This window comes from Embiotoca jacksoni, unplaced genomic scaffold (assembly GCF_022577435.1).
Source record: "Embiotoca jacksoni isolate LCO1_2020_lvr unplaced genomic scaffold, fEmbJac1.0.p SCAF_2, whole genome shotgun sequence".
In the NCBI taxonomy this organism is placed as follows: Eukaryota; Metazoa; Chordata; class Actinopteri; family Embiotocidae; genus Embiotoca; species Embiotoca jacksoni.
The window spans coordinates 9,835,191-9,854,681 of NW_027185340.1; the positions used below are offsets into that span (position 1 = coordinate 9,835,191).

General features: G+C 42.2%; 4 protein-coding genes across 4 annotated transcripts; all 4 read right to left on the minus strand.

Moving 5' to 3' along the window:
- Positions 1-4,022: 4,022 nt before the first annotated feature.
- LOC138201631 (trace amine-associated receptor 13c-like) lies at positions 4,023-5,215 on the minus strand. The gene is made up of 2 exons (XM_069155249.1): positions 4,992-5,215; positions 4,023-4,839 (listed from the first exon to the last, which is right to left on the minus strand). Exons 1-2 carry the CDS (start codon positions 5,213-5,215, stop codon positions 4,023-4,025), a joined length of 1,041 nt encoding a protein of 346 aa, XP_069011350.1.
- A 2,510-nt stretch (positions 5,216-7,725) lies between these two features.
- Positions 7,726-8,848, minus strand: LOC138200731 (trace amine-associated receptor 13c-like). The gene is made up of 2 exons (XM_069153603.1): positions 8,685-8,848; positions 7,726-8,542 (listed from the first exon to the last, which is right to left on the minus strand). The coding sequence occupies exons 1-2, from the start codon at positions 8,846-8,848 to the stop codon at positions 7,726-7,728; spliced, it is 981 nt and encodes a 326-aa protein (XP_069009704.1).
- Positions 8,849-13,023: 4,175 nt separating this feature from the next.
- LOC138200732 (trace amine-associated receptor 13c-like) lies at positions 13,024-14,147 on the minus strand. Its single transcript, XM_069153604.1, has 2 exons — positions 13,984-14,147; positions 13,024-13,840 (listed from the first exon to the last, which is right to left on the minus strand). The coding sequence occupies exons 1-2, from the start codon at positions 14,145-14,147 to the stop codon at positions 13,024-13,026; spliced, it is 981 nt and encodes a 326-aa protein (XP_069009705.1).
- Positions 14,148-16,721: 2,574 nt separating this feature from the next.
- LOC138200733 (trace amine-associated receptor 13c-like) lies at positions 16,722-17,854 on the minus strand. Its single transcript, XM_069153605.1, has 2 exons — positions 17,691-17,854; positions 16,722-17,538 (listed from the first exon to the last, which is right to left on the minus strand). The coding sequence occupies exons 1-2, from the start codon at positions 17,852-17,854 to the stop codon at positions 16,722-16,724; spliced, it is 981 nt and encodes a 326-aa protein (XP_069009706.1).
- Positions 17,855-19,491: the final 1,637 nt, after the last annotated feature.

Genomic DNA, 19,491 nt, shown 5'->3' on the forward strand with positions numbered 1-19,491 from the left:
CCCTCCATCTTTCTCTTATTCTGTTCCTCATTTCTCTTGTTCATGTTCATCTTCATTGGCTTTTATCATTGCTGGTAAAGTAGATCGGGAGAATACTGTAAAAATAACAAAATTTGAGAAAAGTCTTTGTTTTAGAACCTAAAATCTGAAGCTATTTTAAAATAGAATTCTACCTTCAACACATTCGCACATTTATTCAGTAAGAGCTCTACAACTATGAGCATTTGGGAGACTTTTGATATCCACCAATCTCCTGCCTCTTGTTCAAGGTGGCCAAAGGCCTCGCAAGGCCTGCCTCCTGTCTGGCAACTTGGACAGATGAGATATATGATCTCACCAGTTTATTCTGTGTCAACCTTGGTGTCTCCTACCAGTTGGACATGTCCCGAAACCACCCATGATACCCAGGAAAAACCTTAATCAGATGCCCGAACCACGTGGTTCTTTCCTTAACGCCAGGCCGAGCCACCCTGCAGAGGAAACTCACGTTATGAGGTGAGGTGTAACAGGACCCAAACGCAGGCACACAGACTCAGGTATAAGTTCAAAACACAGTCTTTATTGAACACAGGTGTACGGTACCTACAGTCACAGCCTTCCTATTCCTCCCGAGTCAGGAGGGCAACTCAACCGACTCTCCCCGGGGGGGTGAAGATGACCACTGTGCGGTAGCGTTGTCCGGTAGCCCCGGCTGGTACTGGAGTTACCGGGCAGCTCTGACTGGTGGTTCCGACTGGTAGCTCTGCAGCACCTGGTACTCCCAGGTGGTCTCCCATCCAAGTACTAACCAGGCCCGACCCTGCTTCGCTTCAGTAATCAGCTGAGATTGGGAGCTCTGATTGATCGCATGGACTGGAAGCAGAAACAGGGTACTGGAGCAGGAGCAGGAGCAGACGGACGGGTAGGACAGCTGACGGGACAGCTGGTGGGACAGGTGGTAGGACAGCTGACAGGACAGCTGGTGGGACAGGTGGTAGGACAGCTGACAGGAGTGTTGTCCAGTAGCGCTTACTGAAAGCGCTGACAGGGTTGCAGAACGAGAGCAGGGACAGGAGCCGGAGCCGAAGCAGCCACAACCACATGAATAGACGGACGGGTGACGGACGGGTGACAGAGTCTAGCAGTAACTTGCAGTGACTAGCAGAAACTCGCAGTATGGGCCGACACCCGATGACTGCAGGGGCAGGGCAGATATAATCTGGTGAGGTGATCAGTGGAATCAGCCACCTGCAGGTGTTGATTGGGGAGAATGGTAGCAGCTGCTGAGACCGGTGAGGGGTGTGGACATGGGATGTGAAAGGAGGCAGGGAGAGGAGGAGACAGAACACATGGGGACACAATAACAAACAGACAGGGGAAAGACAGAAAACATGAAGAGAGATGATTGGGGACAAAACGGAGGAGCAAACAGTAGGAGCAGACAGGAATCCTGACAAAACATTTCAGACACATGTATTGGTAATCTCATTCTTTTGGTCACCATCAACAGCTCATGACCAGAGGTTAGGGTTAGAACATAGAACACCTGGTAAGCCCGATGGTTTGTGTCTGCTACTTAACCTGATCTCTGGTCAACCAAGGCCACAGCTACAGCTTGATGGCTTCTACCACCACCGGAGTATCGAGTTGCGATCGCGACAGGCACCGACAACCACCTGACCACGAACTCCTTTTGACCAAATCCACAGTTGAGGCTTCCAACATGGCCCACTCAGATTCCATGTCCCCATCGTCCACTGGGATGCAAGAGGAACTCCTCTGGAGGTGGGAGTTAAAGACCTCATGAACAGGGTTCTAGGACAAGATTACATTACATTTCATTTCATTTCATTTAGCTGACGCTTTTATCCAAAGCGACTTACAACAAGTGAATTTCAACCATGAGGGTACAAAACTCAGGACAAGAAGAATCAACAAAATACAATTTCTTCAAGAAAGCCAAACTACAAAGTGCTAAAAGTAAGTGCCATTTTAAGCGCTTTAAGATGTCCCCATCTTACCGTCTCGAAACCTTATTTCTTTGGACTTAACCCGACTAGTTCCCATGGGAAAAGACCTGGTTACCAGAAGCTCGGCACAAACATTCACTTGAAGGAGCAAGTGATTACATTTTTGTTTGCCAAAGATCACTGTTACTTCACAGAACACGTTTATGCCCATGAATCAAAAATGCATGCACCAATTATAACAAAATTTCACACACATTTCTAACAAGTGTGGAAGATTTCTTTTGGACAACCCAATGTCTTTACACTCAGTTTTGCATTGAATCTTAAGTTTTGAAGGCTTATGTAACAGAAGTGTTGATTTGTGTAACATCACAGTGACAAGTGTAAAAACTTTGAATAGCTGGACTATATGTCAGTCAGGTGTCGGCGCTGGACAACAGAAAATACGACTGCGTGTTGCCCGTGACATGTCAGGTTGTTTCTGAAACCGATAAAACCCATTGTGTTACCAAACAGGCAGCAGCAGTTGATGAGGTGAAGCGTGTAGTTTTGATTACAGTGAATAGGACTCATGAAACACGTGATGGCGTGTGCCTTCCTGGGGAAAGTCCATACTGGAACAATGGGATCTGAATGGGAGTTGATATCCTGGGAACACTCGGTCAATTAAAAATCTTGATTTTCAAAAAACCCATGTTGCAATAGATTTTGTTAGATTAAGACGATTGCAAGTGGTGTGAAGGGAACGAAACCTTTCGGCCCCGGTGAGGAATTATCCACCACAGAGAATGAAATGATCAAATGAATTTGTAGCTTCTGCAGCAACATTCATAATTGAAGTATTATCTACTGTCATTCGGCTTTATTGGCCAAACAAGAAGGATTCCTTCAAAGCCTTCACTACTTATATTTAATGGGTCTTCAAATAGATGGATGTAAACTTGAACTGAACTGGTTGGCGAAGGCACACAAACACAAGGTGGTAATGTTAGTTTTGAGGATTATTTTTGTGTTACCTTGCAATTATGTTTAGTCTTCCTCTTCCTTGTAATTAATTTGTCAGTGAGCGAAATAGATCTCTGTGGGAGGGTGTGAATATAACAATGATTCCTGAAGTGAATATGATGACAAGAGGCATGCTGATCTGACAACAAGTATATGCATGAAAATATGTGCAAAAAAATGCATAGTAACACAAACTAACACCAACAAGCAGCCTGTTATCCTGCATATCTGCATGTATACTTTTCATTAACAAATGACAACCGACAATATTTTACTTCTTTTATTACTCATTTTATGACAAGAAATGTTATTTAAAACTTTTTTTTCAAAATGGCCTTTTCTACATCGTGGACAATATTTGTATTCCACTTGTAACATTAGGGGGTTAATTTTATTCTTTGCTTCCACACCTCCTTTAACAAACTCAACTGCTTTCAATGTGCATCTTCCGATATCATTAATAATATATTATAGTACTTCAGATTGTTTTCTTTGTTTCGTTTTGTACTTTTGAAACTCCACCTCATTTTGCCAGCACACTGAGTTATTCTAGTTTGTAGGTGTGAAGACAAAAAATGGGATAGACTGGCGTCCTGTCCAGGGTGTACCCTACCTTTGCCCAAAGTGAGCTGGGATAGGCTCCAGCCCCCCCTGACAGTGTTCAGGATAAAGTGGGTATAAATAATGGATGGATGGAAGACAAAAAATAATAGTCCTACAGTCATTTCATGTTTACTATTAGGTATTATGTTACTGTTAATAAGCTGACTTTTATCTTTAACTGTGCTTGAGGTTGTGTGTATTCAAAAACTGACCTCGCACAGCATCCCCACAGATGACTCTGATTTCAGCTAATGTCTGTGGGTTTCCCTCACGTTCAAATACAGCTTGACTTAGAGATTATCATGTTAAATACCCGATAGAGTTTGTGCTATGACAACATTATATTGTGACAAGCATTATGTGTGGAAACATAGTCTGTATGTTTTATGAATGTGCAAAATTTTCAACATAAACCTTTATCCAGACTTTTCCATCTGTTACTCAATCATTCAACATGTAGCGTCTCTACAGCATGTTGACCTCACAGGAGTTCGGCTGCAGTATCTGAAGTGTAACAATTAGCTTAATAGATTTTCTGAACCAGGGGTAGAAAAAGGCATAGATGATGGGGTTAAGACAGGAGTTAAAGTAGAACAAACATATTACAAAGGTATCAGATGAAGCATTGAACACGCTGCTTTGGCCTGAGAGAGCAACACAATAATAAGGGCACATGCATATTATAAACACAAGTATAACAACACCAAGAGTCCTGGCTGCTTTCAGCTCCGATTTCTTAACAGTTACTGTAACTGATTTCTGCAGTCTGACTGGTGCAAGCTGAGACCGCATGATTCGAGCCTGAGACACAGCCACCACAAATACTCTCACATACAGAAGTACAATCACTGTGATGGGAGCAATGAAGGAAAATACAAGATCAAATAGTCCAGCAATATAGTTAAAGACAAATACACACTCTCCAAAACAGGAGTTAAACTTACCTGATTGTTTCAGGAAATCCTTCAGAACTAAACTTTGAAAGACCACAGAACAGATCCAACACAGACAAACACACATCTGAACTCTTTGAATTGTGATTTTGGAGGAATAATGTAGTGGATAACAAATAGCCACATAACGGTCAATAGATATGATCACCATGGTTCCTATTGAGGCAGACGTAATAATGTAGCCTAGATACTGATACAGAATACACATGAGGTTACCGAGGAACCAGCAGCCATCTACGACCACAATTTCAAAGAACATGAGAATCCCAACGAAGAAATCTGAGACAGCCAGAGAGAGGAGGAGGAGGTTGGTGGTGGCGTGGAGCTGCCTACAGAGAAAGAAAAACAATATTTTCACGTTTGTTATTCTTTTATATCTATCACCAGTCAGATTGAAGCAGACAGAGGAAACATTGAAAGACAAAACATATACTTTGTGTGAACAAAACCAGTTTCATTAGTTTACACAATATGTGGCTACCTGAAGTGTGCGATGGAGATGATGACCAGGAGGTTGAGAATCACAGTGACCAAAGAGATGGAGGACAGCGGAATGTAAATCAGCATATTCTCAAAGTAAGGACGCTTTGGCCTCCTGCAGGAGGTGTTGAAGAGTTCTGGAAAGCAGAGTTCAGTTTCCTCCATCACCAAAGAGAGGAGCAGCTGCTGAACGCTGGCAGCTCTCTGACCCACTCTTTGTACCATGCAGCAGCTTTATCTACATCCTCCCCTCCTTCCTCCACTCCTCTGTGCTGTTCTTGTTTTTTCTCTCCATAGGGATTTGCTCATTGCTTTCTGCGCTCATCTTCCTCAACATGACATTTCCTCTTTCCTTCCGTGAATATCTTCCGACACTAGATTCTGACTTTCTTCCCTCCATCTCTCTCTTATTCTGTTCCTCATTTCTCTTGTTCATGTTCATCTTCATTGCCTTTTTTCCTTGCTGGTAAAGCAGATCGGGAGAATACTATAAAAATAACAAAAGTTTAGAAAAATCTTTGTTTTCAAACCTGAAATCTGAAGAAATTTTAAAATAGAATTCAACCTTAAGCACGTCCGCACATCTATTCAGTAAGAGCTACGCAACTATGAGGCATTTTGGAGACTTTTGACATCCATCAATCTCCTGCCTCTTGTTCGAGGTGGCCAAAGGCCTTGCAAGGCCTGCCTCCTGTCTGGCAACTTTTTCCAGCTCATCCTGGGTGTCCCTGGACAGATGAGATATATGATCTTGCCAATATATTCTGGGTCAACCCTGGTGTCTCCTACCAGTTGGACATGGCCCGAAAACCACCCATGATCCCCAGGAGACACCTTAATCAGATGCCCAAACCACATGGACCTTTCACTTAACGCCAGACCTGGCCACCCTGCAGAGGAAACTCATTTCAGCCACTTGTGTTTGTAATCTCATTCTTTTGGTCACCATCAAAAGCTCATGACCAGAGGTTAGGGTTGGAACATAGAACAACTGGTTTGTGTCTACTACTTTCAATTGATTTCGGGGAAACTAGGGCCACAGCTACAGCTTGATGGCTTCTGCCGACACCAAGGTATCGATTTGTGATTGCGACAGGCACCGACAACCGCCTGTACACGAATTCCTTTTGGCCACATCCACAGTGGAGGCTTCCAACATGGCCCACTCAGATTCCATGTCCCTGTCCTCCCCTGGGATGCAAGAGGAACTCCTCTGGAGGTGGGAGTTAATGACCTCATGGACAGGGGTCTAAGACAAGTTGTTCCTAGTTTTCCCTCTCGAAACCTTATTTCTTAGGACTTAGCCTGACCAGGTCCCATGGGAAAAGACCTGGTTACCAGATGCTCGGCACAAACATTCACTTGAAAGAGCAAGTGATTAATATATTGTTTGCCAAAGATCACTGTTACTTCACAGAACACGTTTGTGCCCATGACTCGAGAATTCATGCACCAACTATGACAACATTTCACTAACATTTCCAACAAGTGTGGAACATTTCTTTTGGACAACCCAATGTCTTTACACTCAGTTTTAGATTGAATCTTCAGTTTTGAAGACTTACGTAACAGAAGTATTGATTTATTTAACATGACAGTGCAAAGTATAAAAACGTAGAATAGCTGGACTATGTGTTCGTCAGGTGTCGGCGTTGGAAAACAGAAAATATAACTGCTTGTTGCCCGTGACATGTCAGGTTGTTTCTGAAACCGATAAGACCCATTGTGTTACCACACAAGCAGCAGCAGTTGATGAGGTGAAGCGTGTAGTTTTGATTACAGTGAATAGGACTCATGAAACACATGTGATGGCATGTCCCTTCTTGGAGAAAGTCCATACTAGAACTATGGGATCTGAATGGGAGTTGATCTCCTGGGAACACTCGGTTAATTGAAACTTTAGATTTTCAAAAAACCCAATTTACAAAAGATTTTGTGAAATTAAGATGACTGCAAGTGGGGAGAAGTGACCAAAACCTTTCGGTCCCGGTGAGGAATTATCCACCACAGAGGATAAAATGATCAAATTAATTTGTAGCTTCTGCAGCAACATTCATAATTGAAGTATTGTCTACTGTCATTCAGCTTTATTGGCCAAACATGTATACACAAGAAGGATTCCTTCAAAGCCTTCACTTCTTATATTTAATGGGTCTACAAATAAATGGATGTAAACTGAACTGGTTGGCGGAGGCACACAAGCACAAGGTGGTAATGTTAGTTTTGAGGATTATTTTTGTGTTACCTCGCAATTATGTTTGCTCTTCCACTTCCATCTAATTCATAGTCAGTGGGGAAAAAAATTCTCAGTAGGAGGGTGTTAATATAACAAAAACTCCTGCCTCAGGTGAATTTGATGACAAGAGGCATGCTTATCTAAAAACAAGTATATGTATGAAATATGTGCATAAAAATAAATAGTCAAGCAAAATAACACTTGGAAACAGCCTGTGACCCTGCAGATCTGCACATATACTGTTCATTAAAAAAGTGACCACCGACGACATTTCACTTCTTTTATTACTCATTGTCGTACAATAAATGTTATTTAAGACACTTTTGTGCGAAATAGCCTTTTCTAAATCAATGACAATATTTATATTAAATTTTTAACATTAGGGAGTTCATTTTATTTTTTGCATCGATAGTCTGACATTAACGTGTTTTATAAATGTGCAAAATTTTCAACACAGATTTATCGAGACTTTTCCATCTGTTATTAAATCACTCGAAATCTACAGCATGTTGGCCTCACAGGAGTCAGGCTGCAGTATCTGAAATGTAACGATGAGCTTAATAGATTTTCTGAACCAGGGGTAGAAAAAGGCATAGATGATGGGGTTTAGACAGGAGTTAAAGTAGAACAAACATATTACAAAGGCACCAGATGACGAACTGAGCACGATATCTTCGCCCGTGAGAGCAACACAGTAAAATGGGCACATACATATTAGAAACACAACTATAACAACACCAAGAGTCCTGGCTGCTTTCAGCTCTGATTTCTTAAAAGATACTGTAACTGATTTCTGCTGTCTGACTGGTGCAAGCTGAGACCGCATGATTCGAGCTTGAGACACAGCCACCACAAATACTCTCACATACAGAAGTACAATCACTGTGATGGGAGCAATGAAGGAAAATACAAGATCAAATAGTCCAGCAATATAGTTAATAACAAAGACACACTCTCCAAAACAGGAGTTAAACCCACCTGGTTGCTTTAGCACATCGTGCAGAACCAAACTTTGAAAAACCACAGAAAAGATCCAACACAGACAAATACACATCTGAACTCTCTGAATCGTGATTTTGGAGGAATAATGTAGTGGATGACAAATAGCCACATAACGGTCAATAGATATGATCACCATGGTTCCTATTGAGGCAGAAGTAATAATGTAGGCTAAGTACTGATACACGGTACACATGAGGTCACCGAGGAACCAGCAGCCATCTATGACCAAAATTTGAAAGAACATGAGAAGACCAACAAAAAAATCTGAGACACCCAGAGAGAGGAGGAGGAGGTTGGTGGCGGTGTGGAGCTGCCTGAGGGGAAAGAAAAGCAATACATTCATAATTGTTTATTCTGTTGTATGTATTATTGAAGCAGACAGAGGAAACTGAAGTACAAAAAATATACATCGTGTGAAGTAAACCAGTTTCATTAGTTAATGCAATATGTGGCTACCTGAAGTGCGCGATGGAGATGATGACCAGCAGGTTGAGAATCACAGCGAGCAAAGAGATGGAGGACGGCAGAATGTAAATCAGCATATTTTCAAAGTAAGGACGCTTCGGCCTCCTGCAGGAGGTGTTGAAGAGTTCTGGAAAGCAGAGTTCAGTTTCCTCCATCACGAAAGAGAGGAGCAGCTACTGAACGCTGGCAGCTCTTTGACCCACTCTTTGTACCATGCAGCTGATTTATCTATATCCTCCCCTCCTTTCTCCACTCCTCTGTGCCCGTCTTGTTTTTTCTCTCCATAGAGATTGACTCATTGCTTTCTGCACTCATCTTCCTCAACGTGACATTTCCTCCTTTCCTTCCGTGAATGTCTTCCGACACTAGATTCTGACTTTCTTCCCTCCATCGCTCACTTTTTCTGTTCCTCATTTCTCTTATTCATGTTCATCTTCCTTTCCTTTCATCCTTGCTGGTAAAGTAGATCGAGAGAATACTATAAAAATAACAAAAGTTGAGAAAACTCTTTGTTTTAGAACCTCAAATCTGAAGCAGTTTTAAAATAGAATTCAACCTTGAACATATCCGCACATTTATTCAGTAAGAGCTCTTTAACTATGATGCATTTGGGAAACCTTTGACATCCATCAATCTGCCTCTTGTTCGAGGTGGCCAAAGGCCTCACAGGGCCTGTCTCCTGCCTAGCAACTTTTTCCAGCTCACCCTGGGCGTCCCTGGACAGATGATATATTATCTCTCCAGTATATTCTGGGTCAACCATGGTGTCTCCTACCAGTTGGACATGGTCTAAAAACCACCCATGATGCCCAGGAGACACCTTAATCAGATGCCCAAACCACTTGGACCTTTTCCTTAATGCCAAGCCTGTCCACCCTGCAGAGGAAACTCATTCCACCCACTTGTATTGGTAATCTCATTCTTTTGTTCACCATCAACTCATGACCAGAGGTTAGGGTTGGAATGTAGAACAACTGGTAAGCCCAATGGTTTGAGTCTGCTTCTTCACATGATCTCTGGGTAGCCAAGGCCAAAGCTACAGCTTGATGGCTTCTGCCAACACCAGGGTATCAAGTTTGGATCGCGACAGGCACCGACAACCGCCTGATCACGAATTCCTTTTGGCCACATCCACAGTGAAGGCTTCCAACATGGCCCACTCAGATTCCATGTCCCTGTCCTCCCCAGGGATGCAAGAGGAACTCCTCTGGAGGTGGGAGTCAAAGACCTCATGGACTGGGGTCAAAGACAAGATGTTCTCAGTTTACCCTCTCGAAACCTTATTTCTTCAGACTTAGCCCGACCAGGCCCCATGGGAAAAGACCTGGTTACCAGATGCTCGGCACAAACATTCACTTGAAGGAGGAAGTGATTACATTTTTGATTGCCAAAGATCACTGTTACTTCACAGAACACATTTGTGCCCATGACTCGAGAATTCCTGCACCAATTATGACAAAATTTCACTAACATTTCTAACAAGTGTGGAACATTTCTTTTGGACAACCCAATGTCTTTACACTCAGTTTTGAATTGAATCTTAAGTTTTGAAGGCTTACCTAACAGAAGTATCAATTTCTTTAACATCACAGTGCAAAGTGTAAAAACGTAGAATAGCTGGACTATATGTCAGTCAGGTGTTGGCATTGGACAACTGAAAATACGACTGCATTTTGCCCGTGACATGTCAGGTTGTTTCTGAAACCGATAAGACCCATTGTGTCACCACACAGGCAGCAGCAGTTGATGAGGAGAAGTTGCAGTTTTGATTATAGTGAATAGGACTCATGAAACAAATGTGATAGCGCGTGCCTTCCTGGGGAAAGTCCATACTAGAACAATGGGATCTGAATGGGAGTTGATCTCCTGGGAATACTCGGTCAATTAAATCTTTTGATTTTCAAAAACACACATTGCAAAAGATTTTGTTAGATTAAGACGATTGCAAGTGGTGTGAAGGGAACAAAACCTTTCGGCCCCAGTGAGGAATTATCCACCACAGAGGATAAAATGATGAAATGAAATTGTTGCTTCTGCAACAACATTCATAATTGAAGTATTGTCTACTATCATTCAGCTTTGTTGGCCAAACATGTACACACAAGAAGGATTCCTTCAAAGCCTTTACTATATATATTATATGGGTCTAGAAATAAATGGATGTAAACTTGAACTGAACTGGTTGGTGGAGGCACACAACCACAAGGTGGTAATGTTAGTTTTGAGGATTATTTTTGTGTTACCTCGCAATTATGTTTGCTCTTCCTCTTCCGTTTTATTCATTTGTCAGTGGGGGAAATAAATCTCTGTGGGAGGGTGTTAACATAACAGAAACTCCTGCCTGTGGTGGTAGGTAGGTAGGTAGGTATTTACTTTATTAATCCCCGAGGGGAAATTTTTTGAATATGATGACGACAGGCATGCTGAGCTGACATCAAGTGTATGCATTAAAATAAGTGCATAAAATTATATATTCACAAGAAAATCACACCTGCAAGCAACCTGTGAGCCTACAGATTTGCATATATACTGCTCATTAAAAAAACTACCACTGAAAAAAGTTCACTTCTTTTGTTACTCATTGTCGAACAAGAAATGTTATTTAAGACATTTTTGTACAAAATAGCCTTTCTACATCATGGAGAATATTTATATTCAATTTATAACATGAGGGAGGTCATTTTATTTTCGCAGTGACAGTCTGTACATATACTTTCATTCTTCCACACCATACTGTATTTAAGATAATGACCTGCTTTCGATGTGCATCTTCCAATTTCATTAATAATATATTACTTTACTTCAGTTTGTTTTCTTTGTTTCATTTTGTACTTTTGAAACTGCACCTCATTTTGCCAGCACACTGAATTATTCTAGTTTGGAGGTGAAAAGACAAAAAATGGGATAGACTGGCGTCCTGTCCAGGGTGTACCCTGCCTTCGCCCAAAGTGAGCTGGGATATGCTCCAGCCCCCCCTGACCCTGTTCAGGATAAAGTGGGTATAGATAGATTGGTAGATAGACAGATAGATGGACGGATGGACGGATGGACAGATAGATACTTTATTAATCCCTCAGAGGGAAACTTTTGGTACAGCAGCATAAAAATCTTTACATTCTATACAATAAAATAATATTAAATCAACTAACCTAAACAAAACCTAAACAACAGTGCGATGAATTAGAATAAAACAACGTACAAAACAGCAGTGCAAGGGAGTTATTGTTGTGTGATAGATTTTGCCTGTGGTGATTTATTGGACAGTCTTCTTGCGGTTGGCAGGAATGATCTCCTGTATCTGTACTTGTGACAGCGGAGCTGGAGGAGTCTATTGGAGAACGTGCTCCGCTGTCCCTGCAGCTGGTGGTGGAGAGGGTGGTCAGGATTATCCAATATGGATAATAATTTCTTCAGTGACCTCCTCTCCACCACCTTTTCCAGACTGTCCAGTTTGCAGCCAATTATGGAGCTGGCCTTCTTAACCAGTTTGTTAAGTCTGTTGGTGTCGCCGGCTCCAATGCTGCTCCCCCTACCTTCCCCCAGCAGACTACGGCAAAGTACAATGCACTGGCCACAACAGACCGGTAGAACATCTCCAACATCTTGCTGCACACATTGAAGGATCGAAGTTTCCTCAAGAAAAAAAGTCGACTCGTCCCCTTCTTGTGGACAGCATTGATGTTGGTCTTCCAGTTCAGTCTGTTGTCGATGGAGACACCCAGGTACTTGTACTCCTCCACCATGTCCACCTCCTCTCCCAGAACTCTCAGTGGTTGTGTAGCTGTCGTCTTCCTCCTGAAATCGACCACCATCTCTCTGGTCTTGGCCACGTTCAGAAGAAGCTGATTTCTACCAGCCCACACCACAAAGTCATCCACTACTGCCCTATACTCCTCCTCCCGTCCATTCCTTATATACCCAACCAGGAATGGACGGGAGGAGGAGTACAGGTCAGTAGGTAATAGTTGGATAGAAGACAAAAAATAATAGTCTTACAGTCATTTACTTTTTAAGATTAGGTATTATGTTACTATTAATTAGCTGACTTTTATCTTTAACTGTGCTTGAGGGTGTTTGTATTCAAAAACTGGCCTCGCACAGCATCACCACAGACGACTCTGGTTTCGACAAATGTGCGTGGATTTCCTGCAGATTCAAATACAGCTTGACTTTGATTTTCTCATGTTAAATCCCCAATAGAGGTGGGGCTATGACAACATTATACTCTCACGTGCAGCATGTGAGGACACATGGTCTGTATGTTTTATGAATGTGCAAGATTTCTCCAGACTTTTCCATCTGTTATTAAATCACTCAACATACAGCATCTCTACAGCACGTTGGCCTCACAGGAGTTAGGCTGCAGTATCTGAAGTGTAATGATGAGCTTAATAGATTTTCTGAACCAGGGGTAGAAAAAGACATAGATGATGGGGTTTAGACAGGAGTTAAAGTAGAACAAACATATTACAAAGGCATCAGATGAAGCATTGAACACGCTATCTTGGCCCGTGAGTGTAACACAATAATATGGGCACATGCATATTAGAAACACAAGTACAACAACACCAAGAGTCCTGGCTGCTTTCAGCTCCGATTTCTTAACAGTTACTGTAACTGATTTCTGCAGTCTGACTGGTGCAAGCTGAGACCGCATGATTCGAGCCTGAGACACAGCCACCACAAATACTCTTACATACAGAACTACAATCACTGTGATGGGACCAATGAAGGAAAATACAAGATCAAATAGTCCAGCAATATAGTTAATAACAAAGACACACTCTCCAAAACAGGAGTTAAACGTACCAGATTGTTTCAGGAAATCCTTCAGAACCAGACCTGTATAGACCACAGAACAGACCCAACACAGACAAATACACATCTGAACTCTTTGAATTGTGATTTCAGAGGAATAATGCAGTGGATAACAAATACCAACATAACGGTCAATAGATATAATCACCATGGTTCCTATTGAGGCAGACGTAATAATGTAGGATAAACAATGATATACAGTACACATGAGGTCACCGAGGAACCAGCAGCCATCTATGACCACAATTTGAAAGAACATGAGGATTCCAACGAAGAAATCTGAGACAGCCAGAGAGAGGAGGAGGAGGTTGGTGGTGGTGTGGAGCTGCCTACGGAGAAAGAAAAGCAATGTATTCATAATTATTATTCCGTTGTATGTTTTACTGAAGCAGACAGAGGAAACACTGAAAAATAAAAAATATACATCGAGTGGAGTAAACCATTTTCATTAGTTTATACAATATGTGGCTACCTGAAGTGTGCGATAGAGATGATGACCAGCAGGTTGAGAATCACAGTGAGCAAAGAGATGGAGGACAGGAGAATGCAAATCAGCATATTCTCAAAGTAAGGACGCTTCGGCCTCCTGCAGGAGGTGTTGAAGAGTTCTGGAAAGCAGAGTTCAGATTCCTCCATCACTAAAGAGAGGAGCAGCTGCTGAACACTGACAGTTCTCTGACCCACTCTTTGTACCATGCAGCTGATTTATCTACATCCTCCCCTCCTTCCTCCACTCTTCTGTGCTGTTGTTGTTTTTTCTCTCCATAGGGATTGACTCATTGCTTTCTGTGCTCATCTTCCTCAACGTAACAGTTCCTTCTTTCCTTCCATGAATATCTTCCGACACTAGATTCTGACTTTCTTCCCTCCATCTCTCTCTTATTCTGTTCCTCATTTCTCTTGTTCATGTTCATCTTCATTACCTTTTGTCCTTGCTGGTAAAGTAGATCAGGAGAATACTGTAAAAATAACAAAAGTTGAGAAAACTCTTTGTTTTAGAACCTCAAATCTGAAGCCATTTTAAAATAGAATTCAACCTTAAACACATCCGCACATTTATTCAGAAAGAGATCCACAAGTATAAGGCATTTGGTAGACTTTTGACATCCATCAATCTCCTGCCTCTTGTTCGAGGTGGCCAAAGGCCTCGCAAGGCCTGCCTCCTGTCTGGCAACTTGGACAGATGAGATATATGATCTCGCCAGTATATTCTGGGTCAACCTTGGTGTCTCCTACCAATTGGACATGGACCGAAAACTGCCCATGATAACCAGGAAAAACCTTAATCAGATGCCCGAACCACGTGGTTCTTTTCCTTAACGCCAGGCCTGTCCACCCTGCAGAGGAAACTCATTTCAGCCACTTATATTGGTAATCTCGTTCTTTTGTTCACCATCAACAGCTCAAGACCAAAGGTTAGGGTTAGAACACAGAACAACTGGTAAGCCCAATGGTTTGTGTCTTCTACTTCACTTGATCTCTGAGTAACCAAGGCCACAGCTCCAGCTTGATGGCTTCTGCCAACACCAGGGTATCGAGTTTGGATCGCGACAGGCACCGACAACTGCCTGACCACGAACTCCTTTTGGCCACATCTACAATGTAGGCTTCCAACATGAGCCACTCAGATTCATTGTCCCCGTCCTCCCCGAGGATGCAAGAGGAACTCCTCTGGTGGTATGTGTTAAAAACTTCACAGACAGGGTTCTAGGACAAGATGTTCCCATCTTACCCTCTTGAAACCTTATTTCTTTGGACTTAACCCGACCAGGTCCCATGGGAAAAGACCTGGTTACCAGATGCTCGGCACAAACATTCACTTGAAGGAGCAAGTGATTACATTTTTGTTTGCCAAAGATCACTGTTACTTCACAGAACACATTTGTGCCCATGACTCAAGAATTCATGAACCAATTATGAACAAATGTCACTAGCATTTCGAACAAGTGTGGAAGATTTCTTGTGAAAAACCCGATGTCTTTACACTCAGTTTTGCATTGAATCTTAAGTTTTGAACGCTTACGTAACAGAAGTATTGATTTGTGTAAAATCACAGTGACAAGTGTAAAAACGTAGAATAGCTGGACTATATGTCAGTCAGGTGTCGGCATTGGACAACAGAAAATATAACTGCTTGTAACCCGTGACATGTCAGGTTGTTTCTGAAACCGATAAAACCCACTGTGTCACCAAACAGGCAGCAGCAGTTGATGAGGTGAAGTGAGTAGTTTTGATTACAGTGAATAGGACTCATGAAACACAGGTGATGGCGTATCCCTTCCTGGGGAAAGTCCATACTAGAACAATGGGATCTGAATGGGAGTTGATCTCCTGGGAACACTCGGTCAATTAAAACTTTTGATTTTCAAAAAACCCATATTGCAAAATATTTTGTTAGATTAAGACGATCGCAAGTGGTGTGAAGGGACCAAAACCTTTCGGCCCCAGTGAAGAATTATCCACCACAGAGGATAAAATGATCAAATGAATTTGTAGCTTCTGCAATAACATTCAAAATTCAATTATTGTCTGCTGTCATTTGGCGCTATTGGCCAAACATGTACACACAATAAGGATTCCTTCAAAGCCTTCACTACTTGTATTTTACGGGATTAGAAATAAATGGATGTAAACTTGAACTGAACTGGTTGGTGGAGGCACATAATCACAAGGTGGTAATGTTAGTTTTGAGGATTATTTTTGTGTTACCTCGAAATTATGTTTGCTCTTCCTCTTCCATCTAATTCATTTTTCAGTGGGGGAAAAAAATTCTCCCTTGCAGGGTGTTAACATAACAAAAACTCCTGCATGTGGTGAAAAGGCACAAGAGGCATGTTGATCTGACATCAAGTGTATGCATGAATATCGGTGCATTAAAATACGTAGTCACACAAAATAACAACTGCAAACAGCCTTTGAGCCTTCAGATCTGCATACATACTGTTCATTATAAAATTACCACCGACGACATTTTACTTTTATTATTACTCATAGTCGAACAAGAAATGTTATTTTAGACATTTTTGTGCAAAATAGCCTTTTCTAAATCGTTGACAATATTTATATTAAATTTATAACATTAGGGAGTTAATTTTATTTTTTGCATTGATAGTCTGACATTGACATGTTTTATAAATGTGCAAAATTTTCAACACAAAGATTTATCCAGACTTTTCCATCTGTTCTTAAATCACTCAAAATAAAGCGTCTCTACAGCATGTTGGCCTCACAGGAGTTAGGCTGCAGTATCTGAAGTGTAACGATGAGCTTAATAGATTTTCTGAACCAGGGGTAGAAAAAGGCATAGATGATGGGGTTTAGACAGGAGTTAAAGGAAAACAAACATATTACAAAGGCACCAGATGAAGAACTGAGTACGCTATCTTTGCCCGTGAGAGCAACACAGTAAAATGGGCACATACATATTAGAAATACAAGTATAACAACACCAAGATTCCTGGCTGCTTTCAGCTCTGATTTCTTAACAGTTACTGTAACTGATTTCTGGAGTCTGACTGGTGCAAGCTGAGACCGCATGATTCGAGCCTGAGACACAGCCACCACAAATACTCTCACATACAGAAGTACAATCACTGTGATGGGAGCAACGAAGGAACATACAAGATCAAATAGTCCAGCAATATAGTTAATAACAAAGACACACTCTCCAAAACAGGAGTTAAACCTACCTGATTGTTTCAGGACATCATGCAGAACCAAACTTTGAAAGACCACAGAACAGATCCAACACAGACAAATACACATCTGAACTCTCTGAATTGTGATTTTGGAGGAATAATGCAGTGGATGACAAATAGCCACATAACGGTCAATAGATATAATCACCATGGTTCCTATTGAGGCAGATGTAATAATGTAGGCTAAATACTGATACACGGAACACATGAGGTCACCGAGGAACCAGCAGCCATCTATGACCACAATTTGAAAGAACATGAGAAGGCCAACAAAGAAATCTGAGACAGCCAGAGAGAGGAGGAGGAGGTTGGTGGTGGTGTGGAGCTGCCTGAGGAGAAAGAAAAACAACATTTTCACAATTGTTATTCTGTTGTATCTATCACCAGTCAGATTGAAGCAGACACAGGAAACATTGAAAGACAAAACATATACTTCGTGTGAACAAAACCAGTTTCATTAGTTAATACAATATGTGGCTACCTGAAGTGTGCGATGGAGATGATGACCAGCAGGTTGAGAATCACAGTGACCAAAGAGATGGAGGACGGCAGAATGTAAATCAGCATATTCTCAAAGTATGGACGCTTCGGCCTGCTGCAGGAGGTGTTGAAGAGTTCTGGAAAGCAGAGTTCAGTTTCCTCCATCACCAAAGAGAGGAGCAGCTGCTGAACGCTGGCAGCCCTCTGACCCACTCTTTGTACCATGCAGCTGATTTATCTACATCCTCCCCTCCTTCCTCCACTCCTCTTTGCTGTTGTTGTTTTTTCTCTCCATAGAGATTGACTCATTGCTTTCTGTGCTCAACTTCCTCAACGTGACTTTTCCTCCTTTCCTTCCGTGAATATCTTCCGACACTAGATTCTGACTTTCTTCCCTCCATCTCTCTCTTATTCTGTTCCTCATTTCTCTTGTTCATGTTCATCTTCATTGTCTTTTTTCCTTGCTGGTAAAGTAGATCAGGAGAAAACTGTAAAAATAACAAAAGTTGAGAAAACTCTTTGTTTTAGAACCTCAAATCTGAAGAAATTTTAAAATAGAATTCAACCTTAAACACATTCACACATTTATTCAGTCAGCGCTGCACAACTGAAGCATTTGGGAAACCTTTGACATCCATCAATCTGCCTCTTGTTCGAGTTTGCCAAAGGCCTCACAAGGCCTGTCTCCTGCCTAGCAACTTTTTCCAGCTCATCCTGGGCGTATTTGGACAGATGAGATATATTATCTCGCCAGTATATTCTGGGTCAACCCTGGTGTTTCCTACCAGTTGGACATGGACCAAAAACCACCCATGATGCCCAGGAGACACGTTAATCAGATGCCCGAACCACTTGGACCTTTTCCTTAACGTCAGGCCTTTCCACCCTGCAGAGGAAACTCATTTCAGCTACTTGTATTGGTAATCTCATTCTTTTGTTCACCATCAACAGCTATTGACCAGAGGTTAGGGTTGGAACATAGATCAACTGATAAGCCCAATGGTTTGTGTCTTCTACTTCACTTGATCTCTGGGCAGCCAAGGCCACAGCTACAGCTTGATGGCTTCTACTACCACCGGGGTATCGAGTTGCAATCGCGACAGGCACCGACAACCGCCTGACCACGAACTCCTTTTGGCCACATCCACAGTGTAGGCCTCCAACATGGCCCACTCAGATACCTTGTCCCCGTCCTCCCCTGGGATGCAAGAGGTACTCCTCTGGAGGTGGGAGTTAAAGACCTCATTGACAGGGTCCTAAGACAAGATGTTCCCATCTTACCCTCTCAAAACCTTATTTCTTCAGACTTAGCCCGACCAGGTCCAATGGGAAAAGACCTGGTTACCAGATCTTCGACACAAACGTTCACTTGAAGGAGCAAGTGATTACATTTCTGTTTGTCAAAGGTGACTGATACTTCACATAACACATTTGTGCCTATGAGTCAAGAATTCATGCATCTATTCTGACAAAATTTCACACACATTTCTTCAAGGTGTGGAAGATTTCTTTTGGACAACCAAATGTCTTTACACTCAGTTTTGGATTGAATCTTAAGTTTTTAATGCTTACCTAACAGAAGTATTGAGTTTGCGTAACATCACAGTCCATCCATCCATCATCTTCCGCTTATCCGGGGTCAGGTCGGGGGCGGTGGCAGCATGCCAAGCAAGCTGACCCAGACTTCTCTCTCCCCCGCAACATTTTCCTGCTCTTCCTGGGGGATCCCGAGGCGTTCCCAGGCCAGCCGGGAGATATAATCCCTCCAGCGTGTCCTGGGTCTTCCCCAGGGTCTCCTGGCC

Coding starts and splice junctions, on each gene's coding strand:
- LOC138201631 (XM_069155249.1), bottom strand. CDS start 5,215: ATGGTACAAAGAGTGGGTCAGAGAGCTGCCAGCGTTCAGCAGCTGCTC. Junction 4,840..4,991: donor ATCTCCATCGCACACTTCAG/GTAGCCACATAT, acceptor CTTTCTCTGTAG/GCAGCTCCACGCCACCACCA.
- LOC138200731 (XM_069153603.1), bottom strand. CDS start 8,848: ATGGAGGAAACTGAACTCTGCTTTCCAGAACTCTTCAACACCTCCTGC. Junction 8,543..8,684: donor ATCTCCATCGCGCACTTCAG/GTAGCCACATAT, acceptor CTTTCCCCTCAG/GCAGCTCCACACCGCCACCA.
- LOC138200732 (XM_069153604.1), bottom strand. CDS start 14,147: ATGGAGGAATCTGAACTCTGCTTTCCAGAACTCTTCAACACCTCCTGC. Junction 13,841..13,983: donor ATCTCTATCGCACACTTCAG/GTAGCCACATAT, acceptor CTTTCTCCGTAG/GCAGCTCCACACCACCACCA.
- LOC138200733 (XM_069153605.1), bottom strand. CDS start 17,854: ATGGAGGAAACTGAACTCTGCTTTCCAGAACTCTTCAACACCTCCTGC. Junction 17,539..17,690: donor ATCTCCATCGCACACTTCAG/GTAGCCACATAT, acceptor CTTTCTCCTCAG/GCAGCTCCACACCACCACCA.